The following is a 24,658-nucleotide window of genomic DNA, read 5'->3' as shown; positions in this document are numbered from 1 at the left end:
TCATTTTTTATTTATAACTCAGATAATTCCATGCAGTAAGGAAGCAATTGCATGCTCTAGTCTTAGGAGGATATATAAAGCAACAATTCATCCATTTCATCCACAGGTCCTAAAAATATCCAGTCACAAATAAACAAAGCAGTTATTTTGTAAAAGCCAGTCTGTGTTGAAGTAAATCCAACATCACCTAAAGAGGGCAAAGATAAAACCTCAAACGCTTTGGGCTAAAATATGTTGTTGCTGCCATTATTATTATTATTATTATTATTATTATTATTATTATTAGTTTATTATCTGCCCTACACTCTAAGATTTCAGTAAGGGTTACAACAATTTGAAACTTGACATTAACAACAATTTCCATTTTAAAAAATTACAAAAAATGCATATGTGGCATGCATGATTGGATCACCTGGCCATTACCTCTTCCCTTTAAGAGGTTTGTGGTCCAATCTTGAGTTGCTTCAAGACTGTCACTATTTTTCAGGTGAGATTCAAGCACATGTGCAATTAAAATGGATTAAAAGCACTCTGTTGCCCTCATGCAACATCTATACATATACACAACAAAAACGACCTTTTTGCAATTTGGAAAGTGATTGGGAAATGCACTGAAAAGTGTGGGATGAACGTTTGATTAACCACCACAAAAGCAAATCAAGGTGAATGCAGGATTGCTGCTTATTGCTGTAGAGTTTCCCTGCAAATAAAATAAGAGCAAATGCTCAATAGAGACCGGAGAGAGTCTAACTTCCTTGTATGCTTTGTGTAAACAACTCAGGGTGAATCTATTTTGGAAAGTATTTTTTGTTATTTATTTATCCATTTAATTTCTATACTGCTCTTCATATGAGGACGGGTTACAATATAAACACAAAAATGCATAGCATCATATCAAAAACAATATCCACCCCCACCCCATTTAAAAGGCCATAGATTTTTTAATTAGTCAAAGGCCCGGGAGAAGAGGACTGTTTTTGCCAGTTGCCTAAGGTGCCAGGCAAGTCTCCCTGGGGAGAGCATTCCACAAGTGGGGAGCCACCACAGAAAAGGCCCGTTCTTGTGCTGCCACTCTCTGGACCTCTCATGGAGGGGGCACATGAAGAACGGGCCTCAGATGGTGATCATAGGTTCCAGGTCAGTTCATATGGGGAGAGGCGGGGTTTGAAGTATTACGATCCTGAGCCATTTAAGGCTTTATGGGTCAAAACTCTAGGCTAAGGTTGGCATCTTATTCTCAAACCATCATGCCTTGATGTGCAACCTGGCTGCTGAATTTGGCACCAGCTTAAGTTTCTGAACCTTCTTCAGAGGCAGTCCCATGTATAACAGGTTGCCGTAATCTAACCTAGAGGTTACCAGAGCATAGATGACAGAAATTAGGCTATCCCTGTCTAGAAAGCAGCACAGCTTGTCCACCAGCCAAAGCTGATGGAAGGCACTCAAGGCCACTGTCCACCTGAGCCTCAAGCGACAGCAATGGATCCCTCAGTTGTGTACCCACTCTTTCAGGAGTGTAACCTTATCATGAGCACGCAAACTTCCATCCATCCTGTCTAACAGTGCCTCCAGTTTTATCTGGATTAGGCTTCAGTTTATTAGCTCTCACCTGCAGATGTAAAGGAGGAGTAGAGCTGTGTGTCATTGCATGTTGCTGACTACATACTCCAGAAAACTCAAGATAACCCCACTCAACCTGATTTCCTTTCGAATAAAGATGGATTGAAGCTTTCTTAGAATCCTGAACATCAGGTATAAGGTTGCTAGTGCCAAATAAACAGGTCATCTGCAGAAGTCCTTCACCTGCAGTAGTGCTGGGATTTAAGCCTTGCTCACTGCACTATTTTCCAAAGCAAACACAGTGGTACCTCAGGTTACATACGCTCAGGTTACATATTACATACGCTTCAGGTTACAGACTCTGCTAACCCAGAAACAGTGCTTCAGGATGAGAACAGAAATTGTGCTCCGGTGGTGCAACAGCAGCAGGAGGCCCCGTTAGATAAAGTGGTGCTTCAGGTTAAGAACAGTTTCAGGTTAAGTATGGACCTCCGGAACGAATTAAGTACTTAACCCGAGGTACCACTGTATTTCTCAACAGTCATTAACCTTGTGGTGTTGGGAAAATACATGTACTTGTAAGGTGTCTTGATTTATTTTTCCACCGTGGGGGTAATATAAATTTGGGGTTCATTTAAGTTGGGAAATGCTCAATCTGAAATGTGTATTTCCAATTGCCTGGAGTCTGGACTATTTGTGAAAATGGGGCAGTGATGACACAAGGAAAGACTTGGGGGGGGGGGCAGAAGTCCAAGGCCCACTCAGAATATTGCCAGAAAAGAGGAGAGCAAAAGTTGGCATAGATTTACATGAAAATTGCTTGTGTATCAATGCATGTATTGAAATAATTACTATGCTTTCAATATGAAAACAATGCACCGCAGTGGGACAGACAATAACCAGGAATCCTCCTTGCCTGCTCAGTCTGCTATCTTGGTGCACATTGTTAGTGGTCAGTTTCAAGGTCTCCTTTCCGAGAGTTCTTTATCTTTAAGCAGGATTTTGACTGTGGTCCAATATATCTGGAGGGCACTCAGTTAAGGTTACCAGACGTCCCCGGATTTACAAATCAGTCCTCTGATAAATTCCTATTGAAGTTGAAAAGTGTCCCTGGATTCATTGAAAAAAAATCTGGTAACCTTACACTAGGTGGGCAAAGGCTGACCAAGAGAATGCTTTCAAACAGAGGACTATCATCTGATAGCACTTCAAATAGAGAAATAAAGTAGGGCACATAGCTTCCTAACTCCAGTGCCATTCTTCTTCTTGGACTATATGGAGTAAGTGAAGGTACAGTCAAGGATTGACTTGTCATTGCAGGAAATTGTGGAGCATTCACTCAGTCTTGGGACTGTCTGCCGCTTCTTGCATAATGACTGTTTCTTGAGTTGTAGTGCTGAAGAATTGGCCTGTAGAGTAGAGCCATCTGTGATCACATGGTACACTGAATTTGCCCCTGTCTACTGGATGAACTGGGTGTGGACTTGCTTGTCTGAAGCCAGAGTGCAACAAGGGAGGTCTAATGGAGTGTCATGATGTATCTTTTTGTACTGCAAGTGCAGGGAACATTTGTGCCTACAGATGCTGCTGAACTGCAACTCCCATCAGCCCCAGCGAGCATGGCCAATGGCCAGAGGTGATAGGAGTTGTAGTTCCACAACATGTGGAGGACCAGAGGTTCCCCACATCTCTCCTACTGGTACTTTTTTGCTGTAAATTGTGGGCATTGAGGCATACCTGAAACCCAATCACCCATGCAAAATAAGTCCTTTGGAGTTCATTTAAAAACAAATGCCGTATTTTTCGCTCTATAAGATGCACCAGACCACAAGACGCACCTAGTTTTTGGAGGAGGAAAACAAGAAAGAAAATATTCTGAATCTCAGAAGCCAGAACAGCAAGAGGGATTGCTGCGCAGGAAAGCAGCAATCCCGCTTGCTATTCTGGCTTCTGTGATAGCCGCACACACATTTCCCCTTACTTTTTAGGAGGGAAAAAGTGAGTCTTATAGAGAAAAAAATATGGTAAATCACATTTTACTTTATTACATGCACACATCAAAACTTAATATTTGTATGGTGGTTTCAAATGTTCAGAGCATTCTATGAGCATTATCTAGTTGCAGTTCTTACAACTATCTTGTAAGATTACAGGTAGGTAGCCATGTTGGTCTGCCAGTCGAAACAAAATAAAAAAATTCCTTCCAGTAGCACCTTAGAGACCAACTACGTTAGTTATTGGTATGAGCTTTCATGTGCACACACACTTCTGAAATGTATCTGAAGAAGTGTGCATGCACACAAAAGCTCATAGCAATAACTAACGTAGTTGGTCTCTAAGGTGCTACTGGAAGGAATTTTTAAAATTTTGTTTTATCTTGTAAGGGTCTCATTCAGCTGGTGGAAATAAAAAAGTATCTTAGGTCTCTGCCCTAGACGTTTATTTGTATTGCTATTAAATTTACCTTGAGTTGTTGTTTAAAAAATAAATTTTAAAACCTATTTTTACCTGTTTTTATTGTGGGGTTGTAAATCAAATTACAGTGGTACCTCGAGTTACATAAGCTAACCCAGAAATATTACTTTGGGTTAAGAACTTTGCTTCAGGATGAGAACAGAAATTGTGCTCTGGCGGTGCGGCAGCAGCAGGAGGCCCCATTAGCTAAAGTGGTACTTCAGGTTAAGAACAGTTTCAGGTTAAGAATGGACCTCCGGAACGAATTATGTACTTAACCCGAGGTACCACTGTAAAACGTATGTGAAAGGCGTCTCCTAAACAAAATAAAAGGTGGGCAGTGTTCGTATTCCCCATATTGCAGATGAAGTATAGAACTGACAGTGAGAGAGTGTGCCTAAAGTTCACAGCAGTCGTAAATTTTTAACTCCAGAGGTTCTTATTTGTAGTTTAGGCTCTTAATCTCTATACCACACTCAGACCCATTTGTATCCAGCATCAGACTCTAAAGCTTCTTAGCTTTCCCTAGTAGCTGCCTTGAAAACAAACTAGCCTTATGCTCAAGAAAGGGTTTGTAAGATGGCAGCCATGCAACACAAGGTTGACCATATGCATATTTAATAAGAAACAAAGCTTTTATGCACTTTTAAAACTACAAAGCCCATGATGCAAAAATGAAACACCTTGGTTAGGATTTGTTGTTCCATCTCATTCCTTATTACCAATGAGCATGCATTGGTCTCTCAGAATAAGCTCAAAGGTACCCTTCATGAATTCAATGATCCCCTGGCAGGTTATTACAGTCCAAGAGGGACGCGGGTGGCACTGTGGTCTAAACCACTGAGCCTCTTGGGCTTGCTGATTGAAAGATTGGCGGTTCGAATCCCCGCAACAGAGTAAGCTCCTATTGCTCCGTCCCAGCTCTTGCCAACCTAGTAGCTTGAAAGCACGCAAGTGCAAGTAGATAAATAGGTACCACTGTGGCGGGAAAGTAAATGGCGTTTCTGTGCACTTCTGTAATGGTGTTCCACTGCACCAGAAGCGGTTTAGTCATGCTGGCCACATGATCCAGAAAGCTGTCAGTGGACAAACGCCGGCTCCCTTGGCCTGAAAGCAAAGATGAGCACCGCAACCCCAGTTGCCTTTGACTGGACATAACCATCCAGGAGTCCTTTCCTTTTTTACCTTTACAGTCCAAGTAGTACATGTTAATTCCTTTATTTAGTTCTACTCTAAAATTAATTGTTATAGTAAATCAAACACTCTTCTGTTTTAGAAAAATACAGGACTGATGGCTTAATCTCATCCAAATTGTCCAAATTCCCTTATATTCAAAACCAATATACCTGGGCCCTCATCCATATGGAAAGTGTTAGACTTGTTAGTGACCAACAGGAAATGGCCTTGTGGTTGCATTAAACAGGGTCTTGCTGAATAGTTTGGGAACCTCATGAGCATTAAATAGGGAAATGAAGTTCAATGCAGAAATCAATGATAGACCATGAACAAACCAACTCAAAGTTTATCAGTGAAGATACAGAAAATGACCCTAAAGTTGAATCACAGATGGTACCAAACTCCCATGCAATTTTCCCTCATTACTTTCAAAGTGACTCTGATGTGCTGGAGGAGATGTGGGTTTCTTGATACTGATTTCCATCTGTGCTGGGAGTGCCAACCAGTCCAAAGATTTTGGTCTTTGTGAGAGAGGCATCAGAAAGATAATGGCTGGGGCAACCCAGCCAGATAGGCGGGGTATAAATAAGAATAAGAATACTATCCACCATCATTAAAGAATCTATGCAGATTGCCTCGCAACTTGCACTGCTTTCTCGTTTGAGGGTGATAACATTAAACTAAAATCCAAGGAACTCATTAAAAGAATCATAGTTGGCAGAGACCCCACAGTCCAACCCCCTGCTGTGCAAGCATCACAATTAAAGAATCTCTGAAAGCTGTCCGTCCAACCTCTGCTTAAAACTCTCCAATGAAGGTGAGTCCACCACCTTACGAGGCAGTCCATTGCACTGACTAACAGTTCTTACTGTCAGAAAGTTCTTCCCAATGTTTCATTAAATTCTTGTAAATTGTTGAATAATTACACAGCATTGGAAGACATTGACCGCTGTCACACTAGCCCCCTAGTTACAAAATGTATGGGATACAGCAATACTAGAGAAACTAACATGGAAATCTAGTTATTAATGAATGTGTAAAATCTGGTAAATTTCAGGCAGTCTGGTGGGTTAACACAAATCTTCTGTAAAATACATTACCACCTGCTTCCTTGAATATATGGAAATTGTAGAGTCAGCTTTAAACCTGGTGCTTTATACTCACTTTGCCTCAGTAAAGTCCTTTCCCCTCCTCCTACCTCTGAAATGCAATATGTTCAATTCTAGTACTGTATCAGTACTAGTCTGAATGTGATTTTACTTCCTTCACATGTGGGGAGCCACAGGCCAAGAAGCTGGAGGCATCTCCATACCACCTTCTGAGTCCTTTGATTAACTCTGATTAACTCTGCTTTGCACCCTGAATGTCTTTGCCTCTCTGCAATATGTTCTTGCGTTGGTGGGTATAGCGAGGGGAGATACCTAGCCTACTGGTGTAGCAGTGTTTCTTAGTGGTTAGAGTGTGGAACCAGGATCTGGGAGACATGGGTTTGATTCCATACTCGGCCATTAAGATGATTGGCCAGTCATTTGCCTCTCAGCCTAACCTACCTCCAGAACCCATAAGGTGAGGAGACTGCCTCAGGCGGCAGGGTCCACAGGGACGGCAGATCCTGATGTCACCCCCGCCACCCTTGTTGCTGATGTAGATCTTCCCTGATCCCCTTATTCCCTGGCGAGGAGGGAGGGAGGTCCATTTTGGGGTCCAACTCGGATGCCGAAATGTCTTGGGGCTGGCCCTGCCCACCTCACAGGGTTGTTGTGGGGGTATTGAAGAAGAAAGGAGAGCCAGGGGAAAAGTGGCATTTAAATGCAGCAAACAATTAAATGCTGCACGAGGCTAACATTCACATTTGCTGCTCCGGCGAGTTTTACTTCTGGCCTCGTTCACCACTGGCATGCAGCCCTAAGAGAATGCTGCCCGCGGGGGGTTGAGGAAGGGGAGTGGGGGGGGGTAAGCGGCTCCCCACCGCTCTGACCTTTCGTACTTCACAAGCATGGGGTTACATTCCCGGTGTCTCGAGAGCAATGCACAAGGATCCGGAAAACGTAATGCGACGATAACGTGTACAAGGCAAACAAAAGATAAACAGAACCAAAACACCCGTCACGTGGATCCGGAGAGCACGCCCTCCCCGGCCCCCCTTCCCCCGCCCGAGGCTGCTTCTTAACCTCGGAGACGAGGGCACTCGAGACCGCAGTGTGGTTGGAGAGCCCGATCGCACCGATTCCCACTCTGGTTCGACGCGCGTGTCCCCTCTTCGGTTCCTCGGCAGCGGCGGCAGCGGTGGCAGCAGCAGTGCGCATGTGCGGGAGTCTGCATTCCATCATGGCGCAGCCGTCTGACTGAGTCTGTTGCTGCTGCTGCTGCGACGCCCCGCAGCGCCGAGCCTGAGGAGGCGGCTGAGGCTTCCCCGGTGCCCGCCGCCCGCCTCCCTGCCAGCGGCTCCTGCCTGCGCCGGTAAGTGGCCGGGTCTTCCCCGCTCCTCTTGGAGGGGGCTCCAGGGGTCTGCCGGGCCGCCAGGGTGGGGCTTGCGGAGGGGTCGGGTGGGTTGGAAGCCGGGGTGTCCCTTGAGTTTGGGGGGCTGCTGGGAGGCGAGGAAGGGGTTGGTGTGGGTCGGGGGGCACACTCTCCGCTTCACACGCGAGGAAGTCCTCATCCCCTCCACCCCAGCACCACCGGCACTGCCAGCGCCTCATTCCCAGCTGATCTCCCCGGCACGGATTCTTATCTTCCGTGACTGCCGATGTAACAGAAACAAGTAAAAAAAATATATATGCATTCTCCCGCCCTCCTTGCTCCAAAGAGGCTGCTTTTCTCCTCGGAAGGTCATCTCCGCTTGCAGCCTTCCAAGTTTTTAATCCCGTTGCAAACCTTTGCATCACACACCTTTGCATTGCACACACACACACACACACACACACACACACACACACACACACACACAAGTCCCTGCAGGTCATCTCTTGCATTCCTTAGTCCAGCTTTCAGTTTGCAACCCACCCCGTTCTAAGAGGACCACCACTATCTTAATTTTTTTTTAAAAAAGGACACTCTTCTCTCAAGCTGTTTCCCCCACGCCACACACACCCGGCACCCATGGCCACCCCAGTCATCTTAAAACACTTTGCCAACAACCCCCAAACCCACTTTCACCTTCCCAGGTTCTCCCAGGTGGAAGTGTGGTGGGTGGGACTGTCACCGGTTTGCGGAAACGGGGAGTTTGCTGCGAAGGGGTTTGCGGGGTGGGCTGAGAAGAATGGATTCTGAGGAAATCGGGAGACTGAAGTTGGTGGTTGGTGATTCTGATGGTCTTTGGAGTATTGGATGTTTAAAGGGCCACACGACACAGGTGTGTTGTGACTTGGATGTAGGAGTCTTGGATAAGGATATAGGAGATTTTTTTGGGGGGGAGCAGTGTGTCTCTGTGTGTGAATACAGTGGAGCTTTAGGTGGTGAAATTGAAGGAAGATTGGAAGTTGTGAGAATATTGGGCCTGCAAGAATTGCTGAGTGGGTTTGTGCAGAAACTGGGCTCCGGCAAACTGATTTTGATTCAGATGCTGGTATCAAAACTGATGTATTGTATGTTCAGTCGTTGAATTTGTGCATGGAGCCATATGCAGGATGCCGGGGCTGTTTGTGCTTCAGGTGTGCGGATTTGTGTTTCAAATGGCAGGTAGTTGAAAGAGGCTAGTCTTTCGAGGGGGTGCAGTGAAGTGCCTGAGAAGTAGGTGAATGTAAAAGAGCTCATATTATTGTTCTCTTGCGGTAGTGGAGTTCAGCAGTCAGACCTAAACTTTGGACACCTGCCATGTCAACTTGAATCTCTGCTATGTTGCAGGAAGTCCCCTTTAGTGCTCTCTTCACTCCACCCACCCCCTCAGCATACTCCGGTGTATCCCAGTTAGAAAGTTGACCTTTCTACTGATCACTGCTCCTTTTTGGAAGGGTTTGTTCTAGCACTGCAATCAGATATTTCCTTTTGCTTTTATTACCTGCTGCAAATTATTAGTCCGGGGGCACGGAAAGGTGATGTCTTTCCTTTCTTCTCTTCTGCTTTCTCTTCCCCTCCCCCTCCCCCTGGTGCTGCTGTGTCTGAATGCCACGTAGCCTTCTGGCTATTCCCCTTTGACTAGAGTGAGTGCACAGCTTTTAGATATACTGTACAGTACCTTCATGAACTTCTCTCTTGTGTAAAAGGTAGTTACTGTAGCCAGCAGATTTGGATAGATGAGTATTTTTACCCCATGCTTGTTCCTGGCTTTTGAAGTAGCAGAGGTTCAGCAGTCAAGGCAGAAACTGTTGTGATTATTCAATAGGTAGCTATACAGAACTGCAGTCATCAGCCCTCTTTTTCTCTGTTATTAAATTCGTAGGGCTTGTGATTCAGTTGATGGAAACCCCCAATCTTGCAGAACCCCTTTCTCAACATATGGCAAGTGGTGTGTTGTCCTGTAATCATGCCAGTTGGCTGTGGATGATGCAAAAGCTGGCAGGTGTACTTAACTCATACTGTTTGTGTGTGTTTCCTGTTTGCATGCATGTGCATTTCCAGCTTTTACTGTGTTCAAATGTAATGAAGTAATGTTTATATTTTTGCCTTTATACTATTTCTTTCATACTGCTGTATAAAACATACTTGCTTTTTATTATTGAATTTTTAAGAATGCATGCTTTGTTCAGTATTCACACATTTATGCTGGTAAATACATATGTATGCTTACGATGGCAAACTGTAATTTAAACTAAAAAAGTAATACTGTACCTACCTACATATGCCATAACGCTAGCTTGAAATCCAAGTGATTTTTCAATAGGCTCATGACTCTTGTGATTTCAAGCTGTTTAAATAATAATAAGCGTTCAAGTATAGTTGCATCTCTTTGAGCCATAAAGATTTACACTGGATATGTTGTGATCGCTGAAGAACAGCATAGTATAATCTTTGATTCTGTTATATTGCCTGATTGTTCCAAGATTTATCAAGCTTGTCATTTGAAGAAACCAACTTAATTTTAATCTGGGTATGTAAATTGATAGCTTCAGTTGTGTGTTAGCCCCCCCCTCCCCCCAACTAGAGTTGATTATTAAGAGGTTGGTGTAGCTACAAGCTGGGAAGTGTTGTGGCAATTATTGAGATGATGTTTGCGACTCCCTCTAATGTAAGAAAAGACCTAAAAAAATATAAATGTTATTATTTCTCACTTCTGTGAAGCTCTGAGTAACCCCTTAAGCTTTGTAACAGCACTGTGAGGCTGGTTATGCTGAAGGTTAGTAATTTGTCAAAGACCACTGATGTTGCCAGGGCAACTTACAAAAAGTTAAAATAGCAATAATATGTAATAAAGCAAAACAAACTTAAAACAATAACATTTAAACTTTACAATATAAAAGAATAGTAAGAATCAATCAGTGGTGTCTTATTTTTCAATTCTCTCCCTCCCTCCCTCCCCACCCCCATGTAGAACTAGTGGGGGTGGGGAGGAAGAGAGAGAATAAGATGCCATGCAATAAGAAAGAGTTAAGTCCCTCCTTGGGTGGTACATGCCAGCAGGCCTTTGGAAGAGGTAGTTCATCTACTACTTTGCACACACATGTACACACACACTCACTCTGAACAGGATACTTAAGATTGCATACTAAAATTGCTTTTGGAATTGCAGCACTGTGAGGGGAATAAGGGCCTCTTAACAACTCTCAGCACCTTTAACGAACAACAGCTCCCATAATTATTTGGTAGAAACCATGAGTGTTTAAAATGCTTATACCAGTGTTCAAAATTGGCCAGGTACCAGGCACATTTTGCACTTGACTTTCAACCACTTGTGACCAAGTGAAGATGCCTGGGTGCCAGGATGACGCCTGACATCTCCACCATTTGAGTATCATTGGAACTGGACTAGTTTCACACACTAATATCCCATCCTGTAAAAATTTAACTGTTATATTTTATCTGCACAATCAGAAGAATTTCTGGAACCAAACTGCTTTTTCTGTGAAGTCTGAGCAGGAGCAGTCACCATTAAGAAAGAGTTCGGGATAGGCCAGTATACACGTGCACTGTCCTTGGATCAAGTGACATTTCTTCTTTGAGGTCTCAAGGTTCTTAAGCGAGCTCAAGGTTATCATCTGAACAAGCCAGCTGCTTAACTGAGAATCAATCATGGTCAGTCCATCATTTGAAAAATAAGACTTTAGAGCTGTCTTACCCCAAAATGGCAAATGGACATTCCATTTTGGTGACTGCAACCTTGGTTTAATGAGCCACCTGGCACCTAGCTTATATACGGTATCTGAGTTTCTAACTCTGTATGGTGTAAATGTGGCTCTGTTTCCAAGCTGTATGATATTGCAGCCCAAGACTTGATTATAACCAGTATGTATTCTGAACTTTCTTATGCATAATTGATCATTTGGTGCGAAGTGTTAGGAACCATTCTACACGCACCCCAATATTGGTTTCATGTCGCCTTTAGGAATACATTTTTTTATTTATTTAAAAGCCTGCTGTGTATCCTAATTAAAATGACATTAGCGATTTATCAAAGGAATTTATCATTGCACATAGACTTCCCTCTGAAACAAGCTTTTTTACTCTCCTCCCTTCACCTGCTTTGGAGAATGCTTCAAAAGACATGTTGTGATTAAGTTTGCCAAGGTCAAGATGGTTAGTTTTCAGCTGTTATCTCTTCTGCAAACCAGACTTTAAATGAAAAGGTTGGGATTCCTTGGTGAGGAACACACACTGAACTCTTTATTACATTCTGGAAGGGCTTATTGTGGAAGCAGCCATAATTTATTCCCTCACTCGTGTTAACACAAGCCTTTCTGTGTAAATTGATCAGTGTGGACACACCATTTCTTAGTGATTCTGCAATCTGATTGCTCGAAAAGGCTGCACCATAGGAGCTCCCAGGATCCTCAGATTTGCACAGATGTTGCACACAAATGATCTCACGCAGATCAGCGTCCTTCCACTGCATCATCACAAACATTTACTTTGGCAAATGGATGGATAGGTCGGAAGGTTGAACTGAGAGGTGGGTAGACAGAATAGTGAAGGAGGGGTTAGGGATGCACTGCTTGGTAAGCACACTTGCTTGAGGGTGGCAGAGACTTGCAAAATGTTGTCTCCCCTTCCATTGTTGCCCCTGAAGTGACCAGAAGATCTAGAAATGTGTGGTCTTACGGGCAAACCTTTCTGTAAGTAGCCTGGATGGTCAGAATGGTAAAACAGCCCTGCTTGAACAAACAAAGGGTGCATCTTCTTTCCATGTAGCCTTTGGCACTCACCCCTAATTCTCATGTTTCCTTGTACATGGGCCTACAGCAAAAACAAATTATTTCCTTGTGAACTGCTGCCTCCACCCCCAACCCACTGCACACACTTTATCCCCTATGTTGAATTTTAAGCTCCTTGGCGAGGGACCTGTCATTTTGTACTCTGAAAAGCACTATGCATACTGGATAAATTAATCACAGTAGTATATTCTAACATCCTGTGGGCATGGGAAGCCCAGAGCAGGGCACAAACACAACAATATTCCCTGTACTTTTCCTGCCCCTGCCCCTTCAGCTGATATTTGAGGAAATGCTACCTCTGATCCCCAGGTTCCATTTAGCTATCATGTCTGATAGCTGCAGCCAATTGCAAACAAAAATGTACTGGCTTTCTGAATTGGGTCCTGCCTTACTAGTTTCCTTGGTAAAGTATTTGAATACCCCATCCTTAATCTTTTCCCAAGCTGTATTGGACTCTAATTGATGTACTTTGAAGTTGATGCTGGTAAAGATCTATTTTGGCAGCCATATGCTGAATGTTGCAATGTGAATGGGTTGAACTCTGAAGTTCAATGCCAGATAAAATATTTATTTTATTTTATTGAAAGAATCATTCAGTCTAGTTAACAGTGTAACCTTACTGAATGTTCCCATTGCTAATCAAACTTTCCATTCTTTGTAAGCTCAGTTAATCTCTGGTCCCATTTCAGTGTAAAGAACAGCTGTGTACATGTGACTTACTTACTATATGTTTAAATATTTCACTCCACATTTTTCAATGAATTTCTCATTATTTTGAAAATAAATTACAATCAAGCCTCAAATAAAACACCACTCTTTGCCTACAGTCTAGAAATCTAATGCTTATTCCTAAGAATTTGGGAGTCTAGTTATTCCATTAGCGGTTTAGAAATAGCTAGTAGAAACTTGAGAGTCATACTTCTTATATTCATTTGACATAGTATTTTGTAGTTCTGGGTGAAAATGCATGGGGCAGTTATATCTATTTATATATATTTGACGGCATTGAAAAGTATATATGATAAAATGTATAGTAATGTTTGTTCTCTTTGAAATAATTGCTTGAGAAATCTGAAATAAATGGGCATGGGTGAGCATAAGAATGACTAGTCAAATCTTCCCCCCATATGATCCCTTTAAAGCAATGTTTCCCAACTTCTGATGGCACATTAATTTTGGGGGTTAACATTAGATGCTAACTGTTCTGCCCCTAAAAAGATACATATTCCCTTTCTTGACTGAGTACTAGTTAGATTAATAGGGTTAACTACAAGAACAGTGGTCAAGTGTCCACCTTGCAACTGAAGGAAAGTCACATTAATATTGCCTCCCAGTTTCTATCACCCCCCTTTCCACAGGTGGGCTGGCTTCAGGTTTAGGATCCTGTTGTTTGCCAGTAATGATGTATGAGGGATTAATCTGTGTCTATCAGCTACAATGTGGGCTTTGTCATGTGATGCTGGTATATCTTCTGCTGAATCCTTCTGTCCTCTGGATTGCATTAGGACTATATTAACAGAGAAGTGGTGCCAGTGCTGTATAAGTCCTCCCCATTCAAGATACAGACACTGGTTGTATCTCAAATTATGGTTTTGATTTTTCAGTGCATATTTAATTAAGCATTTATTGTGACACACATTTTGGGAATTACTGCTTTAATTTGTTCCATAATTTAACTTTGGAATTGGTGAACTCACCAGCTTACTTCGATTCAGCACCTACTTGGTTGGATGGCTTCTGTGGAAGATTTGATTGGCTCCTTCTCTATATAATGCCTACCAGCTACCACAACTTAATTTTCTTTCTTTTTAAAATTTGGTTTTTTTAAAAAATAACTTGCTTTTAAAACTTTTTTTGCCAGTGCTCTGTTGACTCATTTCACATTTAGTGCCTGTTCTGTTTCAATTACAGATTTTGCATGACTGCTTTAATATAATGTTAGAATTCACTTTGGGTGCTTTGTTAAGCTTGAAACGAAGGTCAATTCGCTTTTATTTACTATTGATTTTTAAGAAATAAAATAAAAGCCCCATTAAAATCCATTTCTCTTTTGCCTAAATAATGTGAACTATATTTTAAAATGAAATTATAATTAAACACAGTTTCATCACACTCCCATGGATGCTACAGCTTTTAAAATGTTGGTTTCTGGAAGGGTAGCTGTCTTAGTTCACTGCAATAAAGCACAAAGAAGACTAAAGACTAGCAAATGTCCTAAGAAACATATAATCTAAATGGGGTCTTCGAACCATTTTGCGCACTATTTTACTTTAGTACACACTGCATGGATGTGGGTGTGTTAGATGTAGAAAAAGTATTGTTCTTATAAATGATCTCATTCAAATGTAACATGCATTTGGCTTTAATGTACTTTTTCTCCGATAAGCAAAGTTCATTTGCCTTAGAAGTTGGGATGGGGGAGTCTAGCTTGCAGCTGGCAGGCCAGTGTTTGTAAATGAGCCTTTGCTTTGGTAATGAGAATTTCAGCTTAGGAAGAGTGTTTTATATGATAACTTGAGTTTTTATCAACACTTCTCTTTGGCACTTGGTTATACGCAGAGATAATGTTGGTTGGCACTCCCCACACAGCCCCAGATGACAAAATAAAACAAGGAAAAGGGAGAGTACGGTATTTAGAAGTCCTGGGTGCCAGAGTCATTTTAGTAGCTCAGGATTTTCTCCAGTTTTCTATTTAAGAAAAGTACCCACTTTCCCCCCTAAATACATTGCTTTGTACATACAAAACGATATTTTTAACATAATTCCCATTATTTTTCCTCTTTCCCTTTCCTCCATTTCCTCCCCACCTTATATTCTGAGCTAGAAAGTTTGAGAGTGGGGCAAATAGGTTGCTTTCCCTTCCTACATTTCTGGCTTTTGCAGTTGGATGCACGAATGCCTGCCTGTCTAGTTCTGATCCATTCTACCTGGTACCTTGGGGAAATGATACTTTGTGGGGAAAGGAAGATAGAGATGTCCTGGGGCATCTGGTTGGCCACTGTGAGAACAGGTTGCTGGAAAAGTTGGGCCATTTTCTTATGTTATTTTGTTCTTATGTCACAACTGTAGGCAAGGATCATTCAGCACCAAAGCACCAAACAGTGAAGCTCTACACCACCCAGGCAAAGGGAGCAGGTAAGCAGCCATGGAACAACCACCCAGGAATCATTCCCACAGAAGACTTAGATAGTTCATCCTTCTTCTTTCCCCTCCCCTCAAATGGTATGACCCAATCTTGGGTTGTTGTTCATTTAGATCAGGATTCAGTTGGCTGTCCCTTGCAGCCAACCAACCACATTTCACCAGAGTTTGGCTGTACAGTGGTGCCTCGCAAGACGAAATTAATCCGTTCCGCGATTCTCTTCGTCTAGCGGTTTTTTCGTCTTGCGAAGCAAGCCCATTGACAGCTTAGCGGATTAGCGCTACAGCTGTCAAGCAGCTTCCAGCGATCAGCGGTTAAGCGGCTTATCAGCGGAACAGCTGATAAGCGGCTTAGCGGCTTAAGAAAAGGGCGAAAAAAGCGAAAAAAACCCGCGGGGGGATGCAAGATTTTTTTCGTCTTGCGAAGCAACCCCATAGGGGAATTCGTTTTGCGAAGTGCCTCCAAAACGGAAAACCCTTTCGTCTAGCGGGTTTTTCGTCTTGCGAGGCGTTCGTCTTGCGGGGCACCACTGTATATTGGATGCTGCATGCTCTTGAGCCTTTCTGCTTGGAAACTCCTGATCCAATTGATTGAGATGGAGTGTTGGTATTACCCTATAACTAGATTTTCATTTTTTAAAAAAATCATTTTAAAGCTACAGTTTTACTGAGAATAATAATCTAAGTATGTAGTAGTAAAGGTAAAGGTAAAGGTACCCCTGCCCGTACGGGCCAGTCTTGACAGACTCTGGGGTTGTGCGCCCATCTCACTCAAGAGGCCAGGGGCCAGCGCTGTCCGGAGACACTTCCAGGTCACGTGGCCAGCGTGACATCGCTGCTCTGGCGAGCCAGAGCCGCACACGGAAACGCCGTTTACCTTCCCGCTGGTAAGCGGTCCCTATTTATCTACTTGCACCCGGAGGTGCTTTCGAACTGCTAGGTTGGCAGGCGCTGGGACCGAGCAGCGGGAACGCACCCCGCCGCAGGGATTCGAACCACCGACCTTTTGATCGGCAAGTCCTAGGCGCTGAGGCTTTAACCCACAGCGCCACCTGCGTCCCAATGTAGTAGTGGCTGCTGCTATATTTGAGCAGCTAGACCAAAATCATAACATCAGTGTCAATTATAGGCAGAAAAAGTATTTAAAGTCAAGTGAGTTTTCCTTGGACTATATGTGGACATTACAAGCTGGGAAAATTAATAACCCGGTCTTATTATTTTAAACTTTGGTAGTGTCTGTGTTCAGCATGTAGGGTTCCCCTAAGCCTCAGGTCCCTTGCTCTCTGGAGAATTCACAGAGGATTATCTGGAGGAGGATTTGTTAGGCAGGATGTGGCCATGAGTCACTAACAGTTCTGGCACAGAAGTTGTAAAATGAAGAGAAAGAGAGACAAGTTGCTGCTGTGAGGGTCTCCATAAGTACAGTACGCTATATATAAATAGGGTGAAGAAGTGTCCCATACTCTTAAGCTTAAATCAGTTCTGCTAAAGTATGGATCTCCTGCTGAGTCAGATAATTTTTGAAAGATAAGCATGAGACTTCTTGATGCATTAAAATGCCCTTTAAAATTGAATCCAGATATTAAAAAAATGAGGCAGAGTACATATATTCTTTCACTCTTGGGAAAAGTGAGATGAACAAATCTTCCATATTGGATTATCATCCTGACCATCACTTCCCTGAACTAAGGGATTTGTATACTCCTTGTAAAATTGAAGTACCATTTTTCAGGACGTCAAAATTATTCATCGAAAAAGTGCTGGACTGTGTAAATTGGTGCATTTTGTTTTGAATAATAATATTTTTGCTAGCGAATAATGAGCTATTGGTTGTAGTTAACTCATTTCTACTTAGAGTAGAACTATTATTATTATTATTTAAATTTGTATACCGCCCTATAACTGCAGGTCTCAGGATAAAATCAGAATATAAAACCACAAAATACATAATCAAAACAAAAACAAAAACAACCCAATAACCCCCAACATATTGAAATAAATGGATCCAAGTTACTCATATCCAAAAATGTCAGTGGGTCTGCTCTGAATAGAAATATCATTGAATGCAGTGCTATGTCTTACACTGTCAGATCATTAGTATACCTGCCCTAGTATTGCCAATTGACTGGCAGCAGCTCTTCAAGATCTCGAGGTAGTTTGCTCTCTTCCCTCCCCTCCTTGCATTATTAAAAGCCTACCCGATGATTTGAGAGAATATTTCAGGGGTGAGGAACTTTTGGCCCTCCAGGTGTTACTGAAATACAACTCCCATCAGCCCCAGCAAAGATAGTCAGTGGCTAGTGGTGATGGGATTTGTAGTTTAGCAATATATGGAGAGCCGAAGGTTCCCCACACCTGGAATATTGGGTCATGGTACTGTGAGATGATACCCACAATGCTAGAGCCATTGTAGAAGTCCTGTCCTGAATGATTCTTGATTTTTTGCTTTCAAATGAAACCAGCTGTTTATTTGTTTTACTGTTACTACTTGCAGTTATAACTGTAGCCAAGCAATATCATGGGGTGTGGCTGACATGGTGCATCTCCCATTCTAGTAAACCTATTGAGCTTCCCGCAAAGCAAATGGTCCACTTTTTCTCTCCCCCTTCAATGTGATTGTGGTGTATATGAAAGAGAACTCTTGGTGGGATCTGGATAAATGACAGCCAGTTTTATTCACCCATGGCTCCATTACACTCCGTTCCTCTTAGCTTATGGGGCATAGAGGAAATGAAGTACAGGATTCTCAACTGCAAGGTGGACTCATCCTAGATGATTGCATTAAAGCATGAAAGTTAAGTTTGCTTGCGGCAAGTTTAAGCCTATACAGATCTTCATAATAATGTGGTAAATGAATCTCCTAATGCTAATACGGAGCTAATAATTTTGCTTCAGACACTTCTGCAGACTGCTATCTTTGTAAATGATATAATGTGAGTGATAGCATAGTTCATGAGGAAATCTACAAGGAAGTCTCTTGTACTTCAGAGTGTTTCAGGAATTGTATGTTTTGTTTTGTTTCTTCAAAAAACCCTGCAGTGGTTTATCCCTGCCACAGCCAAAGCTGTTTCACATATTAATTATATGGCTATTTTCCATCTGTGAACACAGAAAATGTTTGACTATGTGTACTTGTTGAGCAATACCTAAGAAACATGTCCAGTGTCTCAACATAACCTGTGGTACTTTTCTGGATGGAAGCCAAATATTATACACAAAAAAGGGGTGCATATAAGCTCCCTTGGGAAACATTTAACATTATTTCTAAAGATTTAATAAAAACATATATTTAGTTTATGAACAGATTGGTATTATGGAGAGGTGATGGTCCATGCCACCCCCTCCTTCCCGAAATTAAGTTATAACGGGGTTTCTGTCAAAAGTCTTTTTTTTCCAACCTCCCTTGAATTTTGCAATATGGAAACCAATTTGCCTGAAATGTTCGTGTGTGGTCCTGCTGTAGTGGAGAGAAGCCCTTTCAAAAGCAATCTAACAAGGTGTTACAGATGTGTTTAACTGGGAAAAATAGCAAAGGAGAGGCGGTCTAGAAATTTCAGGTTTGTAGAGGGCTTTGTCTTCAGTTATGGGGACTTATTTCTATGACTGCTTTCATATTAAAGATTATTCAAAAATACCTGCCTGTGGCGATTTTTGTTTTTGCATTTGCAGGGCCAAACAAACATGAGTTAAACTGAATTGTATGTTTCCCAAAGTTCAATATTGGGGTTAATGAGTCAGAAGCCCAAAAGAAACTACTAAGGTTTTTTCTTGCAGGAATGATCCAACTCTAGGCATCTTACTTCACATGCAAACCCTTCTTAAAGTTTGGTACCTTTTTAACAGTGTGTTTTTTAATTAAAAATTATGCTGGACTTGGTTGTAGCTTCAAATGCAGTACTAGCTGCATCTTTCAGCAACCTGAAAATACGTTCTTAAAAGAAGTATGGGGCATTTTTAAAATCCATGTTTCAAGGCATAGTCATGTTTCATGGGGGGGGGGGGTTGGGGTGGACAGGAACAGGACATTACTGTTCCCTGAAGTGTTCCTCCTCTGAGATTGCCAGACTGGACTACAGTTCATTTAATGTTGTTGTTTGTAAACCTCCTTTGTTCTCAGAACAGCCAGATCTGAATGTGATATTAGCTTTGATAACTGCGAGCCACAAGATACAAGAAAGCATTAAGACCATTATACTTAAGTTATATGCCCTTTTCCAGGAAAGACCAAATAGCTTCCATTGGGATTCACATATTTTGGCCAGCACTGGTAGCCATGCCAAAACTTTAGTTTACCCGAGTCCTGCTGCTCCCCTTCTACTTGACCCATGTCTCAGCACAGCCCCCCTTTCCCATTCCCCCTCTTCCCATGTCAAAGTTGAGATGTAGGGAGAACAGTGATTCCTGGTCACCCCAGTGCTTGGCTCCAATATTAGAGCTGGAGGGAAGTAAGCAGGGTCTTGTTTAGAGAAGAGTGGGTAGGTGGTCTGAGCACCTCCGTGACACAGTGATTGAGATCTTTCCTATATGTGTGCTGCCTATCTATAGATTAGAACCCCTGTAGGAACAATCAGTAGTTCTGAATTATGAGCTTCTGGTGCCCGTTATTTTTTTGAAACATTTGGGGAGCAATCCAGCTAAAGTTAAGAACCTTGATTTCAGTGTGGGAAATGTTTAAATCATAAGAGCCTTGCTGGATCAAACCAAAGGCTCTAAATTTGATTGAGAGAGCAGTATGCCCTATGCCATTTTCCTACTTCCTATCCAGTTTTCAGAAGGGCCAACTTTCTGCCCATGGGAAATCTGCCCACAGGACCTGAGTGTAACAGCGGCCTCAGCAATTGGTATGCAGAAGGGCTCTGCCTCTGACAGTAGAATATGTACTTTTACATTTGTGATGCGAAAACCTGGAAAACACACTATGGCTTTTTAAGACTACTTCTTAAAAACTCATCAGGGCTACTCTGAATGGTGATTGCCCAGATTATCTATAAATATTACTCACTAGAGCAGAGCTTTCCCAACTTTTCATGTTGGTGACACACATTTTTAGACATACATCATTTTGCGATACAGTAATTTTACTAGCAAACTGGAGGTTAAACTAACCCCTTTCTAGCCACAGGAGGAGTGCAGGAAGCATTCACATGACACACCTTCACACTGCAGCCGACACACAAACTTGTCACTATACACAGTTTGGAAATCTCTGCTCTAAGGGTTTTTGGTACTTCTGAGTAGGCTTTGCAATTGTGGCTATTGGAGACTTTTCTGTTAAGCAAAGCTGGCAGGTCTTTGGTTTTATGTGAACTGTAGTGGTCACACCAGCTGATGAGGCTGTGGACAGCTCCGTGTTGTATATTAACATTGTAACATGTGCCTCTTATAAATTCAGCCTTTTAATAATGGATTTCTGATGTTTACTCAAAAAACCCGATCTCTCAATGCAAATCACATGTTTTAAATCATGTCAGATCAAGAGCTGTCAACAGACATAGCAAACACAAGAAAACAATAGCCCCAGTAAATAGCATAATAACATACAACTCATACTCTATTTAAGCTTTGAAGTACATACTAAGGTATTAGATCACATGGAGGAAGAAGTGGACCTGCTTCTTCAGTTAATATAAGAAATAAAAGCCAGCTATTGTCCTAGCTGTCTCACATTCTAGGTCCTGGGAGTTTCCCAGGCCTGGCTATAGCATGTGTGAAGCAGTAGGGGAATGTCTGCACAGGAACCTGGTCTCAAATCTTTTGCCTTCTCCCCACCCACTCCTGCTGCCTCTAGCTTTCTCTTTCTCCCTAGATGTGTTCCTGGTTTCATATCATGCTTTCTAATCAGTAATTAAGCTACAGTTTCCTGTTTGGGGCATTGCAGGAAGCTGTGACTTAACAAACCCTGGAAATTTTGGATTATGGTACACAGGAGGATGGAGGATAGAAGAGGGAGAAGGAACATTTATTCCCAGTCCAATAAACCAGTTGACTGAGATTGTTTTGTCTGAATCAGGCCAGTGTTTGTGTTCTGGGTGTAAAGGGCAATACAGTGGTACCTCGAGTTACAGATGCTTCAGGTTACAGACTCCGCTCTCTCAGAAATATTACCTTGGGTTTAGAACTTTGCTTCAGGATGAGAACAGAAATCGTGCAGCAGCGCTGCGGCAGCAGCGGGAGGCCCCATTAGCTAAAGAGGTGCTTCAGGTTAAGAAAAGTTTCAGGTTAAGACCAGACCTCCAAAACGAATTAAGTTCTTAACCTTAGGTACCACTGTACCATGATTTAGCTTATTACTAGTGTTCAAAGTGCTTCACACAGGTAATCATTATAACCTTTGCAACAACTCTGTAATGGTATTATTATCCCTGTGTTGGGGGCTAAAACCAGCTAGTAAATTTGTGGTTGGGGTAAGATTTGCACTAGAGACTGTTGCTCGCTGGTCTCTTTGCATGCATTCTTTACATGCAGAAGTTCTAGGTTCGATCTCACCCTGGATACCTCCAAATAAAAAGTTATGTGACTTTGTTGCTCAATTCAATCTTTTTATGTGGCTTTTAATGTATTGTGACTTTGCTGTTAGTTTTTATTGATTATAGTCTAGTAATGGTTTATTGTAATTGTTGAGAGTGAATTTCTGTTTAATTATCACGAGCTGCTATTTTTAGAGTAAATTTTATTGTGTAATATATTCTAAATGGATTATGAAATTTTGTATAAGTTATTTATTTTAAAGTCATATTTTTATTATGACTTCATTTGCTCTGGATTGTCATAGGATGTGTAATCTTTGTTGTATATTTTGTTATTTCTACGGCTTTAAACCATCTTGTGTTCAGCCATGCGGAAAGGCAGAAAAACAAATGTAAATGTTATGAAGAAATGAAAATGAAAGATCTTTCTGAAATCTTGTAGAAGTAGATGGAGCAGGGTTTCTCTCAGAATAAAATCAGGTTCCTATTTTTCTGTTTTTCTTTTGAAGCTGTTAGTCATTATGCTACACCAGCTTCCATAGTGGATTTAGTGGGTACAGACAGGGATGGGAAGGGGTGGAATCCTTATGCAGAGCAGATTTTGCCCTGTAGGTTTGGAAGTCACTAGGTCATAATCTTTCCAAATATTTAAATTGTACACCTCAGTATCTCAGTGTCTTATAATGTTAGTCTTGCAGCCCTATTCAATATTAACTGTATCCAAATAGACTTTTGACATTAGCTATTAAATGGCACTTTTTGAAGGCAGTTCTTCAGCTTCAACTTGAAGGTTGATTAAAATGTGACAGAAAAACACACAATACATTCCCAAGACTGTGTCACTTTAGATTGCAAGTAGGGGATCATATATTTACATGCCTCCTGTGTAAAAGAAACTCCCTACACTCGGAAAGTTAGCATCCATGGGAGGCCATCCGCTTATGCTCAAAGGCCCAAATGTGATGGTTTTTTAGAAGCTTGGAAGACTGTATCCACCTGGGCTATCTTTTAGGGATGAAGGTTAAATTGGCAGGCTGTGGGGGACTTTTTAAATGGTATTTTAATCTGATTTAATTTTAAAATGTTTTAGTGGGAATGTGCTGTTTGTGGATTCTTACTTGCCCAGACAGAGCCTTCGGGATGGGCTAAGAAATTTATTTCTGAATCTCACAAGTCATTCATAATACTGGAATACAGTGTTAATCTCGCATTGTGCTAGAAACCAGAATTGGACAAAGATGCCTAATATGCTACCTATGTGTTCTGTTCTCCCCCAAGTTGCCACCTGCAACTAAATATGTTTTAAGCATGTTTTTCACAACCAGTTATATTTTTAAAGTAATAATTTGAATACTTGTTGAGCAATGCTACTCTGTCCGAGAGGGCTCTTCCCTTCTTGCAGTGTTTTTCTGTGTTGAGATGTGTTAACAGAGAACAGAAGCAGACATAATGTAATCCAAACACTAAAATTAGTTATGTTACCCTGAGTCGCACTTGCATGGATCTTTTTAAAACTGCTGATTATAGTTCTAAGGTGGGCACTTTTGGTAAGATGTGTCCCCTTATCTCCACTTGCACAGACATTTTGAATTGTTGTGCTTGAGCTTTTCTGTTCAGGGGACTGTGTTTCCAAACCAAAATATCAAAACTTGCTGATGTTGGAACTCTTTGGGTTTTTTTTTTGTTTCGCCAGGTGATTTTTTTTTAAGGAACTGTCAACGAATGATCATTTCTCGCTGTAATGGCAGAGCAGCCTCCTCCATTAGAAGCCACACCAGCTTTGAATGAAGTGCCACTTCTACCTCATATGGTCAATGGGGACAACACACAACAGGCAAGTGGACCAGCATGATATGAAAATGGCCAAAATGTTTGGTAGAGGTGACATTCTACTCTGTAAACGCTTAGATTTATTGTCTTCAGAGCATGCCCTCCGTAATTACAGATATACCAAGGGAATAGTGTGACACAGCTCCTGTAGCAATGTCAGTTTGTATGGCTACCTTAATCGTACCAGTTCTCCTCTTTTGTGTGGCTGGTTGTCTTTGAAAACTTCACTGGATGGCAGAGTTACCCAACATTAAAATAAAGATAATGAGACTGCCATAAATAAAAAATAAAAAATGGTACACTGAATGAGGAAAAGGATCTTCAATGTAGTAAAATATGTCCATGCTAATTTTCAAGAATGGATTTGACATGTATACATATATGTTTTGTAAATTCAGCAAGTGCCATAAAATGCATGCACTTGGCTTGGCTTCAGCTTGGCTTTACTTATGTGTTGAGAGTTTAATTCTGTGCCTGTATTGCAAGAGGTGAATGGATTACATTATGGCCTGTCTTAAGTTAATTATCCTTAACTTAAGTTTATTCTTCAGGGCTTGTGTGAACACGTAACTGCAGGCGCAGATTTAAAATCTGGATCTGTCTCGATCTGTATATGGGATAATCTTTAAGATGGTAACACACAGTCATGGAATGTTGGCTCTTGGGTTCATGGGACAGAAATCCATCAACATTGTTTTCTGCCATGGCTCTCTTCACTACCTTGAA

General features: G+C 41.8%; 2 protein-coding genes across 4 annotated transcripts in view; one reads left to right on the top strand and one right to left on the bottom strand.

Annotated features, from left to right (window-relative positions):
* The window catches only part of LOC310836710 (growth hormone secretagogue receptor type 1-like), a 202,755-nt gene that overhangs the window by 128,352 nt on the left and 49,745 nt on the right, over window positions 1-24,658 (bottom strand). The window lies entirely within an intron of this gene.
* The window catches only part of FNDC3A (fibronectin type III domain containing 3A), a 53,506-nt gene continuing 35,114 nt past the window's right edge, over window positions 6,267-24,658 (top strand). The window contains exons 1-3 of one of the 3 annotated variants that reach the window (XM_083722071.1): window positions 6,267-7,650; window positions 15,564-15,629; window positions 23,796-23,936. In XM_083722071.1, the coding sequence (XP_083578197.1) occupies window positions 23,844-23,936 (93 nt within the window). In that variant the 5' untranslated portion in view covers window positions 6,267-7,650; window positions 15,564-15,629; window positions 23,796-23,843. The remainder of the gene's footprint in view (window positions 7,651-15,563; window positions 15,630-23,795; window positions 23,937-24,658) is intronic. The other 2 variants (XM_083722073.1, XM_083722072.1) reach the window with 2 other exon arrangements.

Source organism: Podarcis gaigeae, assembly GCF_964106915.1.
Source record: "Podarcis gaigeae genome assembly, chromosome: Z".
NCBI lineage: Eukaryota > Metazoa > Chordata > Lepidosauria > Squamata > Lacertidae > Podarcis > Podarcis gaigeae.
Note: the sequence above shows the minus strand (reverse complement) of the source record. Positions and strands in the feature narration are given on the sequence as shown.